This window comes from Chrysochloris asiatica, unplaced genomic scaffold (genome assembly GCF_000296735.1).
Source record: "Chrysochloris asiatica unplaced genomic scaffold, ChrAsi1.0 scaffold00006, whole genome shotgun sequence".
Lineage (NCBI taxonomy): Eukaryota > Metazoa > Chordata > Mammalia > Afrosoricida > Chrysochloridae > Chrysochloris > Chrysochloris asiatica.
Window position 1 is genome coordinate 29,788,071 of NW_006408524.1, and position 23,970 is coordinate 29,812,040.

General features: G+C 38.9%; 1 protein-coding gene across 2 annotated transcripts in view; it reads left to right on the forward strand.

The window, feature by feature from the left end:
- Positions 1–23,970, forward strand: part of IGF2BP3 (insulin-like growth factor 2 mRNA binding protein 3) — a 181,617-nt gene that overhangs the window by 141,713 nt on the left and 15,934 nt on the right. The window contains exons 7-11 of one of the 2 annotated variants that reach the window (XM_006832215.1): positions 5,777–5,911; positions 7,153–7,275; positions 9,444–9,579; positions 11,006–11,131; positions 15,753–15,755. In XM_006832215.1, the coding sequence (XP_006832278.1) occupies positions 5,777–5,911; positions 7,153–7,275; positions 9,444–9,579; positions 11,006–11,131; positions 15,753–15,755 (523 nt within the window). The remainder of the gene's footprint in view (positions 1–5,776; positions 5,912–7,152; positions 7,276–9,443; positions 9,580–11,005; positions 11,132–15,752; positions 15,756–23,970) is intronic. The other variant, XM_006832214.1, reaches the window with a different exon arrangement.

Here is a 23,970-nt window from a genome sequence, read left to right on the forward strand (position 1 = left end):
ATTTTATCTTCTTGAGTGGAAACAGCTGTAAGCATACTTTAACCAAGAACTTCCAGAGGTTCCAGCTGGATTCAGAAGAGGACTTGGAATGAGGGATATCATTACTGATGTCTGATGGATCTTGGCTGAAAGCAGAGAACACCAGAAAGATGTTTCCCTGTGCTTTATTGACTACTCATAGGCTTTCGATTGTGTGGATCTTGACAAGCTATAGACAACATAGCAAAGTATGAGTATTCTGGAACACTTAATTGTGCTCATGAGGAATCTGTACCTGGACCAAGAAACAGTTGTTCAAACAGAACATGGGAACATGGAACACTGAATGGTTTAGAATTAATAAAGGTGTGTCACAGGGCTGTGTTCTTTCACCATACTTATTCATTCTGTATGCTGAGCAAATCATCTGAGAAACTGGCTTATATGAAGAAAAATGTGGCATCAGGATTGGAGGAGGACTCATTAACAACCTGGGATATACAGATGATACAACTTTGCTTGCTAAAAGTCAAGAGGACTTAAAATATTTGCTGATGAAGATCAAAGAGCACAGTCTTCGGTATGGATTACAGCTCAATGTAAAGAAAACAAAAATCCACACTACTGGACCAATAAACAATATTCTTATCAACGGAGAAGAGAATGAAGTTGTCAAGGACTTCATTCTTCTTGGATCAACTATCAACACTCATGAAAGCACCAGTCAAGAAATCAAAGGACGTATTGCATTAGTCAAAACTGCTGCACAAGACCTTTGTAAAGTGTTGAAGAGCAAAGATGTCAGCTTGGGGACTAAGGTGCGCCTGACCCAAGCCATGGTATTTTCAATAACCTCATATGCATGTGAAAGCTGGACAGTGAATAAGGAAAACCATAGAAGAATTGATGCTTTTGAGTTATGGTGTTGGAGGAGAATATTGAAAGTGCCTTGGGCTGCTAAAAGAACCAACAAATCTTTGTTGGAAGAAGTGCAGTTAGAGTGCTTCTTGGAGGCTAGGATGGCCAAACTTGGTTTCTCATACTTCGGACAAATTGTCAGGAGGGACCAGTCACTGGAGAAGGACATCATGTTTGGTAAGGTGGAGAGTCAGAGACAAAGAGGAAGACCCCTAGGGAGATGCATTGGTAAAGTGGCAGCATCACTGGGGTCAAGCGTGGCCCAGGACTGGGCAATGTTTCGTTCTGTTGTACAGAGGGTCACTATGAGTCGGTACTGACTTGATGGAACCTAACAAATTGTAGCACTTTACCCTCATTTCCTTTATCAAAAAAAATTTTTTTTTAAATCTTCCTCTAGTCTTGTTCTGATTATCAAGCCATCGAGGCTACGTCAGATGGGTACTATCTGCAAGTGTGGGTGTTTTTGTGCATCTCCCTTCACGTCGTATCAGCTGGATGCTTCACTCTCAGCTCTAGCCCTCTGTGGCTATGTCCTTGTCCATGGGCTCAGATATCCCCAAGTCTCATCACCAAACTTGGGATCAACCAGCCCTTCCTCTTCTCTTACTCATATCCAGGTCAGTGGGAGTCTGTGGAATGTGGTTGAACTCAGCCCGTTTCTTCATTGCTGTTTTTTCCGTCTTTTCTATTCACCAGTAGACCAATGTGGCTGTCAGCAAGCTTACATGCCTGCTCATGTGTTCCCTTTGAGTTTCTGTCTTAGAAGGGTGTTTGTCCTGATGGGACTTGATTGCTTGCCTTGATGGATTCCCGGCGAACAGCTTGCTTATTCTTATAGTAGCCAGTCATACTGACATTTTTGTTTTGGGTTTTTCCTGATGAACTTTCTTTGAAGATGTATCTTCTGTCACTCTAGCTGTACCAGGCTGGTCTGCTTGTCCTTGCTAGTGGGATCGTCCCACCTCAGAAAGTTCTGGATGGGGCTCCGGATTCTGCAAAGGCTTTTTTTTCACTGGGCAAGTTCTAGAACCCCTTTTAGGTATTCCAATCAGTTATAGACTGAAGACGGGCTTACAAGCTTTCTGTATTCATGTTTCCCTACAATCCTTTCTATCCCACTCAAGCGTCTATTTTACAATAGTAGGTAGGGAAAACCAATATTCATAAGACGGTCAAGCATCTTAGTATTATTTCCCCGCTTCAGACTATTCCTCGATCTCTGTATCACACAGCCCTGTTGTTCCAAGGTTGAGCATACAGTTTACCTCTGTCCCACTTAGCTCATGCAAACCAGTCTCAGTGTTCCCCTAATCTACCTTGTCCTTCCATCCCCTCCCCCTTCTTGTATATTGCCCTACCCAACACATGGTGCATATTCTTAATGTCATTCTATAACTCTTCTGACCTTCAGTCATTAGTATCTAATGCATCAAATTTGTTACTGAGATAGTGTCTAAATTCAGGTGGAATATATTTAAACTCATATTTTGGCACTTGTGGACTTGCTTCAGTATTCTTCAGCTTTGTCCTGAATTTGCATATGAGCAATTGATGGTCTCTTCCATAGTGAGTCTCTAGGTTTATTTTGGTTGATGATACTGAACCTCTGCATCGACTCTTCTCACAGATGTAGTCAACTTGATTTCTGTGTATGCTAGCTGGTGAGGTCCAGGTGTATGTTGTTGAAAAAAAGGTATTTGCAGTGAATAAGTTGTTGGTCTTGCAAAACTGATATCATGCGATCTCGGGTATTGTTTCTGTCACCAACGCCATACTTTCCACCTTCTTATCCTTCCTCTTTGTTTCTAACTTGTACATTTCAATCACCAGAATATCAGTGCATCTTGATGGAATAATTGATAAATTTCAGAGTTAAAAAGTTGGTAGAATTCTTCAAGTTCATCATTAATGACTTTACTAATTGGTACATAAATTTGAGTAACAATGATATTAACTGGTTTAAGTATAGGGAGATAAACCTATAATAGGCAGAATTGTACTTCAAGATATTGAAAATGCTCAATTTGACATTCCTGGCATAGTAAACCATGATTGTCTGATTCAAAATGAGCAATAGCTCAGTAAGGCCTAGGATATCAACCTTTATGTGTTCCATTTCTTTCTTTCTTTCTTTTTTTTTTTTTTATTGTGAATTATGTGATAGTTTACATGGGAGAACATTAGCTTTACATTCATCCGATCGTATATCATTTCATTGCCATGGTTGCAGTCCCCTCCATGCATCATCAACCAACAAAAGGGTATACCCTACAAGCCTGCCCACCCGGTCGTCAGCACACAGCCCCTCTCCCTCTCTGGGTCTTGAGTCCCCAGCCACACCATCTCTCCACTTCATCGTCTCTGCCTCCAGCTCTGGTATCATTGCTTCTCTGGGTAGGGTCCCACACTCTGCTTTTCTTCCTTGATGGTCCCAGGGACCTCTGCTCCTGGACTGCAAAGTTAATCACTCCCCTCCTTTTGCTACAAAATGTCCACCTCTATATTTCCAACCCTCACAGTCAGTCTTGATAACAATTATTCACTATTATATCACAAGAGATATATCCACATCTCCTTTCATCAGCCCCGCCTACACAGACTGGATACTACTCAGTGGAGATTCTGCTTTCCTCTGGGGCCTCTGGATCTAGGCTCCCTCTTGAAAGCTTGTAAATCAGTCACTTCTTGCCTTTGTAGCCCCCCATTTTGGGTAGCCCATGTTCAAGTTGCCCATCCCTGTCTACTCTGTTTTTGGAAGGGGTGGGAATGATCCTCTCTGTAAAGATTTATTCCATCTTTTTTGAGCTACTGCATCCATAGATGTAGGCCAAAGTCATCAAAATCAGATTACTCTTTTCCTCTTCTTTCTTCTAGTTGAGCTCTGATTATCCAGTCATTGAAGCCAGGTCAAGTGGATATTATCTGCAAGTGTGGGTGTTCTTATGCATATGCCCTCTCTTCTTATCAGCTGGATGCTTCACTCTCCACTCTAGTCCTCTCTGGCTATATCCCCGGGTCTTGCCTTGCCATACTGCTGGCCAACCAGGTCTTCACCCGGGTTCTCAGGAGTCTATTGACTGTTGTAGGGCTTAGCTCGCAGCTTCATTGCTGTTTTTCCCTCATTTCCCCTTATCGGTGACGAGCGTGGTCACCAATCAGAACACAGGTTTGCCCTGTGGGGACCCGACCACTTGCCTTGATATCTCCTGGGCGAGCAACTTGCTTGTTCTTGTAATCAGTTGGACTTCCGTTATTGTTTTGTATTTTTCTGTCGGTCTTTCTTTCAAGAAGTATCTTTTGTTTGTCTAGTCTCTCTAGGTTGGTCTGCTTGTCCTTTGAAGTGGAAATTTCCCACCACCGATGATTCTGAGTGAGGTTCAGGATTCTACCTATGGTCTTATGTAATGCAGAGGCTCCGCAGGAAGCCTTCCTCACTGGGCATGTTGTAGCCTCATTTTAGGTATTCCAATCAGTTATAGGTAGAAGACGGACTTCGAAGCTTTCTATGGTGATATTTCTGGCTATTCCTTTCTCTCTCCCTCAAGTGTCTATTTTATAATGGTATGCCAGGTCCATTTCATTTTTGATGACTTCCAGTTTTCCTAGACTCACACTTCATACAAGGTGTTCTGATTATTAATGGATGATTGCAACTGATTCTTCTCATTTTGTGTTATGCTCCACCAGCAAATAAAAGCCCTGAAAGCTTTGCTCCATTCACATCATTGTGGTGAACTCTTACTTTGAGGAAGCAACTCTTCCCTAGTCATGATTTGAGTGCCTTCCAGCCGAGGGACTCATCTTCCAACACTATATCAAACAGTTTTCACTGTTATTCATGAAGTTGTCAAAAGTAGTCCGCCTCTCCTTCTTACTAGTCTGTCTTAGTATCAGCTCCACTGAAACATAGTTGATCTTGCTGTTTTTTAAATACTGATGGCATAGCTTTCAGCATCACAGTAGCAAACAAGCCACCACAGTACAACAAACAGAGATGATTGCTGGATGTAATTACTGTTAAAGTTAAATATCAGTTTGTACTTACTGTTCTGTTGTGGGTTTTTTTTTTGAAAGCTTTTAATGTGAATTAAGTGATTGTTTACATGGGAGAACATTGGTTTTGTGCTCGAATCCTATCATATTTCATTTTAATTGCAGTTATTACAATCCCTTCCATGCATCATTATTCAACAGTATTTGCTTCTAGTCTCTCTGTATTTTTGTTTTGTTTTGTTTTTTGGATGTACACGAAAACACTCAGGAATATATAATTGTTTAAACAAAAACCAAGGGCACATTCTGCAAACCTGCCTCCTGGCCATGTGCTTACTGTCTTTGAGTTTGTTGTTTTGCCATCTCTTTGGGTGCTACTCCTGTTATGTAGCAGAGTTTCTTGTATTAAAATAGCACAAGGTAGAAAGAACTTTGCAAATGAAGGCAGATGGGCAAAATCTGTTCATAAATTCTAATAGTGGAGATACTGTGCAGATTAAGGAGTGTGACTTGGCTTGTGGGATTCCAACTTCAGCTTTCTCGTCATGCATTCCAGTTTCTACTTGTTTAGTGCTGAAAAAAGCCTTTTGTCTGAACCAAGGCTATTGGATAAGAGGTTTGTTCTGTGGCATATTAAAAGGAAGCTTTAAGCACATACAGGTTGGGCTGAATGGAAGAAGGTCCCTGCATGGTTGAATTGAAGAATGAGAGGAGGATTTTTGCAATTAAAACTCAACTCTCAATCATCAGTGTTGACACTATTGAGGGAAGTAAGTCGTCCACTATTGGCCCAGAAGTCCAGTGACTTTACAGTTAGTAATGACATACACCACTTTGAGTACACACTGACGGCATGTTTCTCTCTGCTTGTACCCACTGTCAGAATCGACGTCCATCGTAAAGAGAACGCAGGTGCTGCGGAGAAGTCCATTACTATCCTCTCCACTCCCGAAGGCACCTCTGCGGCTTGTAAATCTATTCTGGAGATTATGCATAAAGAAGCTCAAGATATAAAATTGTGAGTAAAGAGGATTAACCATTGAAGAGGTTTTATTAGACTTCTATAACACAACCGTTGGGAATTGTCAACAAATAAAGGAAAACAATGTACTAGTGAGCTACAGTGGAGGACATTACCAGCTTGCTTGTGAAGCATCAGTTTTTTTAATCTAGATCTTTTCATTCATGCTTAGAAATGGGCTGAGTTTTGGAGGAGGAGTCATGGGATAGAAGGGTTCAGATTGTGGAAGAAGGTGGCTGGGGGATGTGGAAAAGCCCACCTATAAGAAGCAGGGCTGGAATTCCCCTGAGGCAGGGAACCCAGGCTCACTTGTGCTTTAACTGAGTGATCACTGGAGCTCCTGTTCTTTACCCATTCCTACCATGGAGGAGCAGAGAATATGGTGGTAGGGGAAATCTCATCCTGTGCCTATGTAAACTAGAGGTTCATTTGAGTATTAGGTTAGAGCTAACTATCTTTTCTCCTGGGCGTCTGAGTGGTGGCTAGATTCTGTGCTACTTTCAGTGTACTGAGCAATGCTACAAAAAAGTAGAATCCAGAGTAAGGTAACTTGATTTAACCAGAGAACCTAACCACCAATACTAAATTTGATAAATGTATTTTAGTTATGTTATATATAGTATTGTATTATAGGGATAATAATATATATGCTGATATGTAAGATTATCTTTTTTACTATGAAGAAAAATAAAGGACAATCCAATCCCTCTACCAACTTAACCACAGTGGTACTTTAAAAAAGTGATTATATAGATGACTTGGAAATTTACAAAGTTATAAAATGGAAAGAAGAAGCTCTGCTTCCTGCTCTTAATAGTCTTCACCCAAAGTGTAACCACTGTTGAATTTCTTTTTGTAAATCTCTAGACGTGCATTACAAACTGTATTCTACATTTGTAGTGGTTTGTGTTTGTATATTGTGTTCTGACAGTGACAGGTTAAGAATATGGGTTTGAGTAATAGTTGTTTTTAAAAGGCTACTAGAATCTTAACATTGAAGGTAGATATGAATAAATAAAAGGAAAATTATTCTAAAAATTATTTTCTATCCCAGTAACTTACTTTTTGTTGTTGTTGTCTGACTCCTCCATTCACTAATTGCCACAATATAGGCTTTTCGTTAGCTACCTTTAGTTGTACCAGGTATCAAGCTTTCTTGTTGGCAGGTTGGACATAATGAATGAAGATGATCTTTGGATCTACTTACTCTGATATTAAGGCCATTTTTCTAATTACAGCACAGAAGAGATTCCCTTGAAGATTTTAGCCCATAATAACTTTGTAGGCCGACTTATTGGTAAAGAAGGAAGAAACCTTAAAAAAATTGAACAAGACACAGACACTAAAATCACAATATCTCCGTAAGTGTTGCCTTGCTTTGTTTTGATTTAGGAACATTTCAAACACAGTTTTAAAGCAGCATACTATATCGTAGGTGGAGCTTTACTCACTTCCAGCTGTTTCGGCTATCTTCTCTCCTTGAACAATACTGCTGTGTGCTTCTAATCCATATTAAAAGCACTATCTCTGCACTGAATAGGCAGGAGAATGAAATGTTTTACATTTACATTGCCTTGTTGTTGTTAACTGCTACCTTGCTGGTGATTCATATAAGCAATGATCTGTGAGAAAACATGTTCTCTAACATTTATTCCCAAAGTTGAAGTATATAACTTAAAAAGTTCATTATCTATTACTGTATAACAAATTGCCCACAAAACTTTGTATTCAAGCTGCAGTAAGCGTTTGTTATCTCACCTAACTTCTGTGGGTCAAGAATTCAGAAGCAACCTTGCTGGGTGATTGTGGCTCCAGGTCTCAGAACGCTGCTAACAAGTCAATGCAGATTGCTGCTGGGTGGCCTCAGCATCTCACCACATGGACCTCTGAAGAGGACTGCTGACTTTCTTCAGAGTGAATGATGCAAGAGAGCAAGACAGAAACTGCAGTGTTTCTCATGATGTAGTATGAGAAGTCATATTCTGTCATTTTGCTAGTACTGCTCACACAAGTCAGCCTCATTCATCTTGGAGACTGATTACTACACCTAGTGTTGGGAAATTATATGCAAAGATTTCTCTCTTTCTGGAGATAATTATTCTTATTATCAAAGTGCCCCGCCACCCCAATGAGGTAGGACAGTTTGATGAACCGAAGAAAATGGTAGGGCAAGACTGAAGTACAGTTTTCAAAGGATGGGTGGTAAGGATGTAAGATAGTCTTTTTTGGTTGTAAAGAAGGAAAAACATGAAATGCTACATATAGTTGTGATCCTTCTCTGTCATAAATTTTATTTTTAGGAAGAAGGGAGTTTTAAAAGAAAAAAATCTTGAAAGCTAGCTTGTTGTGTTTGTGATTGAGTACTGTTGAGTCCATTCTGACTCATAGCGACCCTGTGTAGGGTTTCTAAGGAGCAGCTGGTGAGCGTGAACCACCAGCCTTGTGGTTCAAACCAACTTTGCAGTGCAGCGCATTAACTAACGATGTCAGAAGCAGCTATTCTAAAAACTGTACAACAAAAGGGTTGGTGGAGGTGGCTTGAGATTGACAATCAGAATTGTAAACTTCTTATTTAGTGTTAAAAGAAATAACTTAAGACAAATAACCTCCATGCATAGATATTTACATTTTTAGTAAGTGTGAGAGAAAGCTAAGGAGTTAATATCCCATTCATCAGTTTTAAGTGTATCCTAAGACTTTTTGCTAGTAGTAAAAATATGAATTGTGACTCTAGGAATGTGGGTTCCAAATATGAGGGGATGTCAGAAAGTTTATGGAATTAAAAGGTAATGGAATATTTCCATGAACTTTCTGAAGCCTCCTCATATGTCTCCTATCAACGTGGTCTTAGATATAATCTTAGTGGAGTTTGAAGCTTTGGTAGAAACTGGGTCAAATGGGGTTGGGATTGAGTTCTGAATATTGTTACTGCAATCTAACATTTCAAGTTATCTAAATAGTCCATCAGTGGACCATTTTTAAAATGTACTCAGAGTGAATTGATTTATACTATTTCATATTTTGGCAAAAATTGAGACACATGAATTGGGGTTTGGCTCTCTAGAATCATGCCTACCCATGCTACTTCTTTGCTTGGTATCCCAGAAAAGATCATTTCATAAGACTTTTAATTATGCCTAGAATTGGTCAACATGGGCTAGAAATGTACATCTTAAAGGTAATGTACATCTGGTTCCTGGTTTGTAAAACTGGTTCTCTCTGATCATTTCCTTTGCATTTCACTGTTAAAACTGTGGAAATGGTTTAAGTGGTCAAGATGTAAACTGTGTTTAAACAGGGACTTTAATTGAAGTCTATACACCCAGTAATTTTTATGAAGACAGTGTGGAAAGGGAAGTGTCCTCACAGCTTTTCACTACTTGGTTTCATGTCTTTTGGAGCTTACTCGTTTTCAGTTATGTTGGGCCAGCTTTCCCAGTTGGGTTTTAATTACTATCTGTAGCAGAATAATTAACTGTCTTCCTCCTATAATCTCAGTTCTTTTCTTTACCCTTTTTTAATTCTGCAGATTGCAGGAATTGACGTTGTATAATCCGGAACGCACCATTACAGTTAAAGGCAGTGTTGAAACATGTGCCAAAGCTGAAGAAGAGATAATGAAGAAAATCAGGGAGTCTTATGAAAATGATATTGCTTCTATGAACGTTAGTTTTAATATGAAGAGGAGCATGTCTTTATTTTGATGAATAGTTAAAAGATGTTTTTTATTGCATTAATATCACTCTCTTTAGTGGCCTCATTTTAAGAAGTAGTTTTTAATCAATTTTTAGCACCATTGGAAGGGACCATGGAATAGTAAGGAAAATACGAACTTTGTCTTAACTTAATAATGTGTTTTTAGCAAATTATTTACTATTTAGAAGCCTTGATTTCTTTTATCTGTGAAGTATAAGGCTAATACCTACCTACAAAAGTGTACTATTTCCTTTATAATGTTAATTTGAAAGAGTTTAATATAGTAGAGATGTGGGCTTTATAAGTTTGTTTCCTGGGTTGAATCCCTGCTCAACCATGTATTATCTGCAGCTCTATTCTTTGGGACAGTTTACTTGGTCCCTCGGAGCCTCAGGTTCTTCACCTGTAAAATGGGGCTTCTATCTACTTTGCATGCCTCAGATGTAGTTTGTATAAAGGTTAAGAGTACTAGTTTAAACTTTAGTTATATAAAATTAGAAAATAGAGTTTCAAATGACCAATCAGTTTGTGTAGTGCAACTAAGGCCATTAAAATGAAAACTGCTAACATTCCTTAATGGTGCTACAAATGGAACACATCAGAAATTCATCTCATATTGTAAAGTAAATGAGAGTTAAAAAACAAACAAAAAACTATTTTTTACCCCACATTACTGCCTGCCTGCTTGCTCAAATATTTCAGTCAGTTGGGTGTAAATCTACCTCCATAGACCTTTTTTTCCTTTAAGATAGTCTCAAATAAGCACCAGTCTGAACTCTAATTTCTACTTCTACTTCCTCAAACCTTATAAAACTAAACACCCAAATCTCCTACCTCCTGTACCTTCTCCAGAGATAACCTTAGGGGCTGCAGTTGCATAGGGTTAGGGAACTAATTTCCAAAGGACTTGACTTTATTTTAAGCCTTTAAACCCTCCTTGAGTGCAAATCTTATCCAAGAAGTAAAGCTGGTTCTGTGTACTTGGTTTGCCTTACAATGAACAAATCTTGTTTGCTTCTTTGTGTAATAAAGGATTGGTCAGTGATATGTACAATGTGGCTACAGTATGCAGAATACATACTTGTTTCTATACTGTGAGCAGGTGCAGGGGAAGGGAAGGGAAGGATGTGTTCCCTGCCCTTGAGAAAACTCCAGTGAAGTTGCAGATCAAGGGGTCGGGGATCAAACCAGCACACAGATTTAAAAATACCAAGGAATAGTTACAGATGTAAACTGTATACTCATGTATAGCCACATTGTACATCTGCTGTGTTCTAAAAATGTAAATCATAAGACAATTTTGATTATTAGGCACTAGAGGTCATAATCTGATAATTGTCACTTATACTCCTGACCTTGTCATTGTAAAATTAAGTGAACTTTTTGCCATTGCAGCTTCAAGCACATTTAATTCCTGGATTAAATCTGAATGCCTTGGGTCTGTTCCCGCCCACTTCAGGGATGCCACCTCCTACTCCAGGGCCCCCTTCAGCCATGACTCCTCCTTATCCACAGTTTGAGGTAAGATAACAGGCTTTGGCTTTCTTTATGGTTGAGTGAAATGCAATCAAAGGGCCTTTGCTGCCTTTAAGGGGTGTGATGTAAATGTAGTAGGAAAATCCTACTTTAAAATTTCATTCCCATGTAACTTAAAATCAGTTTTAATGCCAGCACACATTCGCCAGTTCTTGTCATTGTTGTTGTTGTTGTGAAGTGCCATCGAGAGTTAGTTCTGACTCACAGCAACCCTGTATAGGGTTGCCGAGGAGCGGCTGGTGGGTTTGAACCATCGACATTTTGGTTCAACCTAACCTTGCAGTCCAGTGTATTATCTTGCTGTGCCACACCAGGACTTTGTTCTTATCATTGGAAGCATGTTAATTGTCCTTTTGTAAAGAACAACACAGTGGAAGTTATTTCTTTGGAAGTTTTTGCATGGTAGGGTTGTCAATATGTGCTTTTAAATAATGAAATAATGCTTAGGGCCCCAGGTAGAATGGGAGAGAAATGTAGAACAAAACTAAAATTCATAAAAATGACCAGGCTTATTGGTCTACTAGAGACTGGAGGAACCTTGAGACTACTGGCCTAAGTCACCCTTCTAAGAAGGAACTGAAGCCACTCTTGGAGGCCACTTCTCAGCAATATAATAGATTAGTCTATAAAGTCAACAGTTAACACTCCTTAGTATAATCAACTATACAACACCTACAAGGCAACATTTGCCCCAAAACAGAGATAAGAATGCAGGGAAGAGGTAAGGAAACTGGACAAAGAGAAATGGGGAACCCCGCGTGGAAATGAGGAGTGTGTTAACACATTGTGGAGATTACTACAAATATTAGGGAATAATATGTGTATGAATGATTGAATGGAAAACTAATTTGCTATGTAAACTTTCACCTAAAGCATAATACAACGTTCTTTAAAAAAGAAAAAAACGTTTGGGACATAATATGGGGAGAGGGGAGGAGGTTAGTGTTGTGCTTGAAGGAAAGGGTTTCTAAAAGGGTTCCTTCATAGTTGTCACTTACAAGTTTACTGCTTTGAAAGATCAGGAAAGACCTGGCAAATTTTCTATGTTAAGGATTCTGGGGATAAAGGAGGGAAGCCAGGGAATGTTCACAATGAATTAACTTTAGTAATGTTTCTTAGGAGGACGCCTGCGTATTTTCAGCCAGTGAGCACACAAATGTATAAATGACATAAGAAATAAACCTTATTTTTATTTAGATTTATTTATAAGTTCTTTTTTAGAATTATCTTTAAAAATTAGGATTGCTTTAAAAGAAAGATAATATTAAGAGCTTTATTTTTTTAAGATTAGCATTCCCCTTGAGGTGAGAAGAGACCAATGATAGTATGAACATATTTCAAAACAGTAGACACTTGATATAATAAATATTAAAGGTATGTCATAATTTAGTTGCGTTATCAATGATAACTGGAGATATACTCTAGTATGGTGCTGTAGGATAAGCACTGGACTGCTAATTGCAAGGTTGCAGCTGCTCCATGGAAACTTTATACGAGGTAGTTATGAGTCAGAACTGACTCAGCCGCACTTAACAGCATCTTGTGAAATAAGATGAACAACATTTTAAGATTTTCCTTCATGAATTAGGTTTAAAATTTCTTCCTTTACCTGTTCGGCTCTCTTGGCATTTAATATGTTGAGTGGCGACTGCTACCTCAATTTTTTAAGATACCCAGAAGTACTAAATTGGGGGTTTAGAATAACACGTAGAGTAAAATTCAACCTGGAATTCTGCCAAGAGCATGGTTGCTGAAATTATACACATTGCATTCCTTTCAGAATGAGAGTTTCCGTGGCTGTGTGTGAGGTGACCAGAGTCCTGAATGCCTTTGCTCTTGCCCTCTTCTTGCATGTGTGTGTCTGCCTTTACTGTTATCAGTTGCTGTATCTTCCACTGTGTCTCATTGGTCATTTCTAATGTGTTTGGATCTGGAAACTATATCACAAAGCCCAGGCAGTGATTTAAGGTGACCCTAGGCCTTAAAATTTCAAGTAAATATCAAATATGACTAGAATCATCTTGAATTATCTAAAGTTTCCCAGCATAGCTAAAATGCTTGCTTTGATGCTAAGGATAAGGAAGGGAACTGGTAGAAAGAGCCCTGGGTCACAACCCAGTTCTAGACCCAGCTCTGCCATGAGTTTGGGTCACTTTACATCAGTCTCCTTTTTGCTTTTGGCTTGTTTCCTCACCTACACTATAAAGATATGAATTCTCTCTTAAGCACTCTTTCAAGTAAAACATTCATAGTTTTTACAGAATTGAAAAAGGTAGGAATTGGAGAGTATGAGTTCCATGATATGGGTCTTTGACTTCCAACTTACGTGCTAGTTTCTTTGTTAACAAATAGATGAATATTTCATACCTCTGACAAGTCTATGTAAAATGAGACTTTTTAACGACCACAAAAAAGCTGATTACTTAAATTAAAAATTCTGTGCTAGAGAAGTTCACACTTAACCTAAATTTCTGCTAGCTACTCCTAGCTGTCTCTCTGAACAAGCCACTTAACCTTTCTCACTTTCCTGATTTGTAGATGAGATGTCACTTTGAACTCTCTTCTCGCTCCCTTCTGTTTACACTTGTTACACTCCAATCCGTAAAGTCTCTCACATTATAAGCAGTGGTGTAACAGAATATTCTTGGACATCTGTGTTTTATGCTTATCTGACTGTTTCAGCAGCAAAAATCCCGGAAGTGAGTAGGAGGTAATTTAAATATATTCCATAGGGCTTCAAAACCTTTGTGCAAAAAGCCCATGATCTTTAAAGTCCATTTATTTACAAAATTCTTGAAGCCCCTTGTATGTATAAAATAAAAACAAATACTCTCTGGATTGAGGAAATTGTTTATGTATTGCTATAGTAGTATGTTTGGAGTTTCCTAGAAAAATTGTTTTAAAAGAAGTGAGATCATGTTGTTGTTGTTACGTGCCGTGGAGTTGGTTCTGACTCATAGCAACCCTGTACAGGATTTGCGAGGCTGTAAATCTTTACGGGAGCAGAAAGCCTCATCTTTCTCATGCGGAACAGCTGGTAGTTTCAAACTGCTGACCCTGAGGTTCGCAGCCCGATTCGTAACCACTACGCTACCAGAGCTCCTTGAGATCATATTAGTAAAACTTAATTTCTAAAGCACATTTTACAACCTGAAATGTCTTGAGGGCATTAAACAAGGAGCTCTGGTAGCATACTGATTATGAATTAGGCTGCTAACCTCAAGGTCGGCAGTTCGAAACGACCAGCCGTTCCACTGGCTTTCTGCTCCCGTAAAGATTTACAATCTTGGAAACCCTGTGCAGGGTCACTTTGAGTCAGAACCAACTTCATGGTACTTAACAACAAGTGCTAAGAACGGGCCAAGAAGCCAATGCTCTCAGCTTACTCTGATCCACTTGATTTGAGTTAATGAAAGGGAAAACCTCACTGGATTAGGCATTGCTTCTCTGGAAGTACAGTCAGAAACAGGGCAGATGCAGAGCCGCTAACAGTAAAGATGAAAACATATGCAATACGAATGCAAGAGTACAAAACATCAGTAGTGTAGTACTATTCTCAAGGATGGGCAAAAAAGGAAACTAAAGGAATAAAATGTGGATAATCTCAGCAGTTTGGTTTTTGTAGAATTTCAACTTGCCTTTTACTCTGCATGTATTGTAGGCAGTGAAATAATAGAGTCCTGGTCTATCTGTTGTCATTAGATGCCGTCGAGTACCTAACTCATAAGGATGCTTTATACAACAGAATGAAGCAATGCCCAGTCCTGTGCCATCCTGACTTACTTCAGCCCATGGTTGCAGCTTCTAGATCAATCCATCTATCTCCTTGAGAGTTTTCCTCTTTTTCATGGCCGTTCAACTTTACCAGTATGATGTCCTTCTCCAGGGAATGGCCCCAATGTCCGAAGTACACGAGTCACAGTTTTGCCAGCCTCGTTTCTAAGCAGCATTCTGGCTGTACTTTTTCCAACACATTTTTTTTTCTTTTCATTTTTCTGGTGATATAGGTTAAACGCTGTCAAGTTGGTTCTGACTCTTAATGACCCAATATAGAGTTTCTGAGGAGCAGCTGATGGGTTTCAACCACTGACCTTGTAGTCAGCAGTTTATCCAACAGTGCCACAAAGTCCATAGTATGTTCAGTATTCTGTACCATAAATCAGATGGATCAGGAATTCTCCATCTTTATCCCGCGAAAGAGTTGGTAGTTTCGAACTGCTGACCTTAAGGTTCACAGCCCAATTTGTAACCACTCTGCTACCAAAGCTCCTTTCTTGATCATATACTACCTCCAAAAATGGTGGGACGCTGAACAATCCTTTTTGGTACAGTGACTCTGTATTAACATCTTTTGTTGTTTCCTGTGTTGTTCAATATTTTACTCATAGAATCTTTCAGTTTTGCAATTCAAGGCTTGAATTTTTTTCTTTAGTTCCTTCAGCGTGAGAAATGCTGAGCATGTTCTTTCCTTTTGGTTTTCTAACTCCAGGTCTTTGTACACTTCATTATAATATTTGACTTGGTCTTTTCAAGCTACCCTTTGAAATCTTCTGATCAGCTCTTCATTATTTCTTCCATTTGCTGTAGCTACTTTTATGTTCAAGAGCAAGTTTCAGAGTCTCTTTCGTCATTCACTTTGGTCTTTTAAGTCTTTTTCATGACCTTTTGCTTTCTTCAGATATATTCTTGTCCTCCCACAACTTGACAGGTTTTCGGTCATTAATGTTCAATGTGTAAAATGTATTCTTAAGATGGTCTCTAAATTCAGGTGGTATATATTCAAGGTTATACTTTGGCTCTCTTGGACTTGTTTTAATTTTTTTCAGCTTGAACTTGACCATGAGCACTTGATGCTTTCACAATTGGCACACATCCTGTTCTGACTGCTGACATTGAGCATCTCGGTCATCTCGTTCCACATAGTCGATTTGAGGTCCATTTATGTTGTTGAAAAAAATTATTTGTGATGAGTAAGTCTTTGGTCTTACAATATCATGCAATTTGTGGCATTGTTTCTATCACCAAGGCCACTTACTAATCCTTCTTAATTGTTTTCAACTTTGCCATGCTGATCACCAGTATATCTTGATTGTATAATTAGTTTTACAAGTCTGAAACTATCGAATTTGGTTAAAAAAACACACAAAACTTCAGTTTCTTCATCTTCGGCCATTAGTGGTTTGTTTGTAAATTTGAATAACAGTCTTATTAACTGGTCTTCCTGGTTGTTGTTGTTAAGTGCTGTCAAGTTGGTTTCAATAAATAACAACCCTGCATAAGATTTTCAAGGAGTGGCTGGTGTATTTGAACTGCAATAAGCAGTTCAGTGCTTATTCTACAGTGTCACACCAGGGCCCTGGTCTTCCTGGTAAGTATATTTATATTATCACTAAAGTAATATAATTCATGATAGATTGTGAAGTGTTCTTTATGCGGTTAATTCCTTTTCTTTTGGGGAATTTTGGGGATGGCCAGGTAGGAATACGGAGTGAGGGTTAGGGTTGGGACTATGGCTACATCTAGGCTCAGGACTTGGTTTAGTGTTAGGATTATGGCTAAAACTAGGGTTAGTGTTAAGAGTAAGAGCTGAGTTATGGCTAGGAGTAAGACCTAGTCTAGTTTATAGAATACAGATAGTTTTTTTATTCTTGAAATCTTTTTGATTTTCTCTTTATGTCAGAGTTTTGTAACTACATTATTCCTTCTTTACTTTGTTTTTGTTGTTGCAGCTGTATCTCTGATTCTCTAGTTTCATTCTTACAGGTGTGTTTTGCTTTGAATACTTCTTTTATATCTGGGTTGAGTCTAGGTCATACTATGATGTATGTTAGTCTGGGTGTTATCTGCTCTTGTTGGTTCTCTGTCTAAAAAACATCTGTTAATACTTTTTTTTTGTAAGGTTGATCTGGTTTTTACAAATTCTTTTAAGTTCTGTTTATTAGAAAATGACCTAATTTCACTGTCATATTTGAATAGTTTGGGCTGGATATATGATTCTTGGTTAGCTATTTTTTATTTCAGAGTTTTATATATGCCATTCCATTGTCTTCTTGCTTGCATGGTTTCTGTTGCAAAATCAGACATTAGTCTTAATGGTTCTCCTTTGTATGTAACTTTTTGGTTTCCTTAGCTGCTCTCAAGATTTTTTTCTTTGTGTTTGGTTTTTAAAGGTTTGATTATAGTATGTTTTTGGTGTTTTCCTTTTGTTTGGTCTATCTTGTTTGGAGTTTGTTTGATTTCTAAATGGCTGTCTTCTCATCTTTCATATTAGCGAAGTTTTCTTCCAACAATTTTTAGATAATACTCCCTGTGGGGGTTTATTTTGTTGTCTCTTACTGTTCTGGAATTCCTATCAAATGCAAGTTTTTCTCTATTTTGTTCCACATAAATCTCAGGCTTTCTTCAGATTTGTTTTGTTCTTTTTTCTGCTTGTTCCTCTCTAGTAAATGAATACTGAGAGGTTTTTCATCAAGCTCAGTAATTCGGGTTTCCATTGATTCAGTTCTATTTCTTTGCCCTTTCAGTGTATTATCTCTTTCTGCAACTTTAGTGTTAGTCTTCTGGCTTTCTAATTGCTGGTTTTGTTTGGTTCTCGCTCTTTTTTTCAGTTATTTTGTCACTTTGATTCCTCACTTTTTCCATAGTTTTGTCTGTTTTCCTTGTTTTTTACATTCTTTAAAACTTCTCGTCAGGTAGTTCCAATACCATTTGCGTTACATTTTCTGACTCTATATTTTGGTCACTTGTTTGAGGCACTCTGTCTTGTTTCTTTGGTTATGCTGAAATTGTTTTCTCCAAGGCATTGTGGTATGTTGTATTTATATTTAATTGATAATTGTATATTGGTATATTCTCAGGCACTCGTCACCTGTCCCTGGTGGATGTGGTAGACTTGGAAGTGTGAACCCAGTTTTCTGTTGACTGTATGGTACAGTGCAGGTCAGGTACACGTGCCTCCAGAAGTGAGGCGCTATGCCAAGTACCTGACCACAGGCAGAACAGAGGCAGTGCTGTAGGGGGGTGCCACTGGCTGCTGAGTTAGTGAATGTGGGGACTGGTCTTGTACCTCATTGCTGCCAACCTTCAGCCATGCCTGTACCTGCAGGCCACTGTATCAACAGCTGCTCGATGGCCATGCCGCTCCACACCAGCTCACAGTCCGCCTGTTGTTCTTTTTTCTCATTGTTCTTGTATAGCCATTTTACAGTTGGCACTCAATCCACTTCTGTGTCCTGGCTTCCTTTTTTTAAAAAAGATTTTATTGTGAATTGAGTGAAAGTTTACAGGGCAGATATCAGTTTTATATTCAGCAAATCATGCTTTGTTTGATTGCAATGATTACAACCCCTTCCATGTACATCAGTTAACAGTATTCTATTATTCTAGCCTGTAGTATTCTATTCATTCTATTCTATAGTATTCTATTCCCTTTTTGGTTTTGGATGTACACATACAAAACAAAAAATACAAACTTATTTAAATGTCCAAAGGGTACATTTTGCAAGCTAGTCTCCTGCCCACAGGCACACTGCCTTTCGCAGTCCATGGGCCTAGAGTCTTCAGCTGCTCTATCTCTCCGTGCCATCGTTTCTGCTGCCATCTCTGCTGTTGCTGTTTTTCTGGTTAGGATTTCATGCTCCACTCATGCTCTTCCCTCTTGATGGTCCTAGAGTCTTCTGTTCCTAAAATGAAAGATTAACTACTTTTAGTTACGCATATTCTACGTTTACAATTGTGACTATAGCAATTAGTCCTGATAACAGTGACTCAAAACTGAATCATAAAATCCTGTACCTATTATTCCCCATCCCCTTTCACCAGATCCATCTGGAAAAGAGGAAAACTATTCAGTGGGGATTCTGCCTTACCCCCCTCAAATCTTATAATCCAGGCCCCACTTTTGATAGCTAGTGTCTAGCCTATTTTCTGTTGCTGAGTGTTACAGGATCACTATCTGTATCTGTTTCACTTGGTCTCCCATATGCCTTTGCTGCAGAGGGATTGGCTCATGTATCTGCTTACTCCACCATCTTGCCCTGGAGCCTGAAAACACTCCTTTTTAATTCATTTTTCCTAGCATAGAGACTGCATGATTGTCTCATTTAGAAATGGCCAGTACCATTCCATTTTAGATCACTGGTACCTAAGATACTGATTTTAATGCATATGATTTTATTTTTGACAACTTCCTATTTTGTTGGATTCGTAGTTCATATATTCCAGATTCCAATTATTAATAGGTAGTTGCAGCTGTTCCTTATTTTTAGTCATGCCACGTCAGCAAATGAAAGTCCTGAAAGTTTTGCTCTATCTATAGTTGACTTCTCTTTTTTCCATTTTTCTATTAACCCCTACTAAAGAGTCCTGGTGTGGTGTTATAGGATGAGTACTGGACTGCTAACAACAAGGTCGGTGGTTCAAATCCACCATCCGCTCCTCAGAAACCCTATACAAGGTCGCTGTGAGTTGGAACCGACTCAACGGCACTTAACAACAAGAACATAGTCTACCCTTCTTTAAGGAGGCAGCTCTTCCTTGGTTGAATGCCTTCCAACCTGACACGCTTATCCTCTGGCACTACAGCAAACAGTGTTTCACTGCTATTCATAAGGTTTTCAGGGGCTAATTCTCAGAAGTGGACCACCTATTCCTTCTTCCTAGTCTGTCTTTATCTAGAAGCTCTGCTGAAAATGGTCTGCCATGAGTAGCCTGGTTGGTACTTGAAGTTGGCATAGCTTCCACCTTCACAGCAACATGCACGCCCCCACAGTATAAGAAATGGACATAGGTGCCTACTGTAGGCACATATCAGAGATATTGCAGATTCAGTTCTTGACAACCAGAATAAGCAAACATCACTATAAAGAGAGTCACAAGAATTGTTTTAATATGCCAGTGAATATAAGAGTTATGTTTATTCTGTAGTGTATTGTATATGCAATAGCATTATGAAAATGCTTGAAATAGTGTGAGAATTACCAAAATGTGATACAGACACAGTGAGCACATGCTGTTGTAAAATGGAATCAAGAGACTTAGTTTTGTTGCAGGGTTGCCACAATTTTTAATATGTTCAGAACAAAAGAAAACCACAATATCTGCATTGTACAATTAAAAAAAAACATGTGTGCATATGAGACCTGGTGGATATTTCTCAAAATTGGAACGGTAAATACCACTTAAAACACTAAATGCTAAGAAGAAAAACAATCTCGTATCTGGCTCAAGTGACTCATGAGTCACTCTATGGGAGAAAGATGTAGAAATGTGCTTCTGTAAAGATTTCAGCCATGGAGACTCCCCTCTTGGTTAGTTCTGTCCTACAGTGTCACCATGAGCTGGAATCAACTGGACAGCAGTGGATTTAGTTTTGTGATTTGACCCCTGCAAAAAAAAAAGTTTTTCAATTAGAATTGCCTTGACCTTTTGTATTACAATCCCCTGGTGTAATGTTAGTTTAGCTTACATATATAATTTTTGAAAGCGCCTTAGATGACTCCAGTGTGTATCTAAGATTAACAACAGGCTGCTCTATTTCTAGAATGATTATGAACCTGTGGTTACCTTGGACTATAATGAATCAAAACCCCCTTGAGAACAGTTGGTACCTCAGCTTTTTTATGAAGTTCATCAGGAGTTTTTGTTATTAATTTTCAAGAACAACTGTTCTACAAGAAAGATCTATGGGGGTGGGGGGGTAGACTGGAAATACCGGAAAGAACATCCTACATCAAGGCCAGTGCACAACAGAAGATATTTTGAATAGTCATTGTGAAGGTTAAGGTATTTAATCTGGCTGGCCCAAGATTCTCTGGTTTGACAGTTAAAATGTAATCACCTCCCCCCCCCCAAAAAAAAAAAAAAAAAAAAGCAATCACCTCCATGACGAGCTATACTATGGACAGCCAATAGTCAGCTGAAAGGGAGTTTCCTGATGGGTATGATCTGCATCAAGTATATGTGGATATTCTGGCAAAGCCTATTGACTTTTTGCTTAGTGTGGATCCTGTATCTGGTTCTCATCATATGACCTCTTTTTCCTGGAACTTAAGCCAGTGACCTGCTTTATTGCCTGCCAGTCTTGGGTTCATCAGCCCCTGTAGCTATGTAAGTCAGGAGAAGCCTCCAGCCTGATCTTAAGCCTATGGATTTGGGACTTGTCAGCCTGTCTACAACTGTGTGAGTGCTCTCCATATATATACACAAAGAGGCTTCAAAAAGTTCATGGAAAGAAAAAAATGGCTAAAGTCAAGTCTTCAAGCAAGATGGTGGGCTGGGCAGACCTTTTACAGAGACCCTTTACTATAAAAATAATGAAGACCACATGTGACCGATGCAGATGCTAGTCCTGCAACCCTGAACTTCAGAAAGGATAGAGAAACGGACTGAATGCTTACTAGGAAGAGAAGCTGAGCAGACCCAGTGAAAAGAGGTGAACTGTGTCTGCTGGCTGTCTTGAACTTTTGTGAGCAGCTTTGGAAGCAGACGGTGTCTTGGTGGAGCAGATGGACATTGTTGACTAGCGGCTTTAAAAAAAAGTGTAATTCTTTCTTCTTCTCCACCGTCCCCTGGTGACCAGAGGAATGGTCTGTTCCCACCTTCATGAACCCCCAGCACAGCTCCTGATCTCCGAGAGGGTAAAGCTGTGCAGTCATGAGTGTCATAATTGTTAGTCACTTGGAAGCTCTCTGTGCCACCACCCCTGGATTCAGCTGAGCCCTGCTCCAAACCTGTAGAACCAGCCCCAGCCAGCCCTGGACCATAGGGAACTCGCATGCCATCTCTCCCCCACCCCCACTATCCCACCACTGGACTTCCCTCTGGGCCTGAAATAGCCTGATCCCAGCTGCTCTGGGGGCTTGCATGATCTTTTTCTGGATTGGATACCCTGAACATAGACAATATCTAGACTATAGGAATTCAATCTAGGGTTGAGAGTGCCACCACAGTACCCCAACCACTGTGTGAACTCCTTGACAAACACCACCCCCCCCCCCCCCCCAAGTTTTCTTTCTGGGTCTGATACCTGCCCTGATTTTTCCCTTTCATTGTTTTCAGCCTCTCTTCTTATTTTTTATCTTGTCTTTGTTTCTTCTGCTTTTCTTTCCCCCTCTTTTTTTCTGTTGATTTTTCTTTACTACTCTCTGATATTTCTTTTTTTCTTCCCTCTTCCTAATTATGTTTAGTGCTTTTTCATTTTATTTATTTTCCTATTCCATGGTTTTGTTTTCCTTTACCTTATTTCTCTTTTAGGTTTTTTTCTTTCTTTCACTATCTATCTTCTTCCCCCTCCCCATTTTCCTGTTTTGCTGTTGTTTGCTTGTTTGTGTTTTTCTCATGTATGTGTGTTTTCTCTTTTTACCCCACCCAACTGAGAGCAGCAATCATATCCATACAACCATGCCCTCTGCAGCCCCATTCTCCCAAAGGAGCTAATACCAGCATCTATACCACCTGATCAATAATAGACAGCAAACAACAGTAGCCAAACATACCACAAACTGAGCTGCACAAACGATAAATGTAGAACTGCATTCTCTAATCACAAACACCAAGCTGTATTTGGTGAGTGCCTAAGAAAATAGCAACATACAGCCATCAATTAAAAACAATGACACTACAATATTTTGGAGGTAATAATTACAATTCACATGAAGAAACAAGACAGTGGCTCAAATAAGTGACCAAGCTGTAAAGCCAGGCAATATTTACAAGGAAGAAAAGATACTGGCACTACCTAAAAAAGAATCCAAAATAATATTTAGGTACCTTCAACAAATTGAGAAAAAGAACAAGGAAAGCAAGGAGAACACAGAAGAAGTTTGAACAAATTCAAGAAAATACTACATGAACAAACAGACAAAACAATGAAAGACTGAAGATAATACAAAACCAGCAAATAAAAATTCAAAAGGTGACTTAATATTTCAGAAATGGATAATACATTGAAAGGACAAAGGAGTAGGTTTAAGTCAACAGAAGCCCAAATTAGTGATCTTGAAGATAGCTATGTAATACTAGTATACTAGAAAAACAATCAGAAAAAAGAAAAAAATTAAAAAACCTGAGATTTGTGTAGAACACCAGGAAAAGGAATAACTTTTGTTTGGAATTACAAAACAGGGGGAGACAAAGAAGTGAACAGGGAAAACTGTCTTCAGGAATATAAGCATTCAAGAAGCTGAATGAACTGCAAATGGGGTAGACTTCAAAAGAAAATCACCAAGACATACTCAGATTTCCCAAACCCAAAGAAAGACAAGGGAAAGAATCCTGAGATCAGTTCAGGAAAAAGGATTAGTTACTTGCAAAGGAGAACCACTAAGACTAAGCTCTGATTTCTCAGATAACATGCAGGCAAAAGGGCAATGGGAGAACAACATAAAAACTAAAAACTCTGAAAGGGAAAAAAAAAAAAAAAAGCAAACCAAAAATCATGAGGGACTCCCTAAAGTACAATGACAAAATTAGGACATTTCTAGATAAACAGAAAGTAAAGACATTTGTAATAACCAGACCAACTTTACAAAAAATACTGAAGGGAGTTCTCTGGACTGAAAACCAACAACAGACAACAACCTAAGGGTAACATACATGACATCACCACCCAGACAGAACTCAATCCAGATGTAGAACCAAAACCTACAATACTGAAAATAGGACATCAGAGATACCAATTTATAATAGTTAATAAAACTTCAGTAGCATATGTTATTTTATTTTGTGATTGAGGTAAGAAATACAAAAAGTGAAATACGTATTTTTTAAAGTTTATGGAAGAATTCCATTGTCTTTTAATTGCATTCACAAAGTTTTCTTTTACA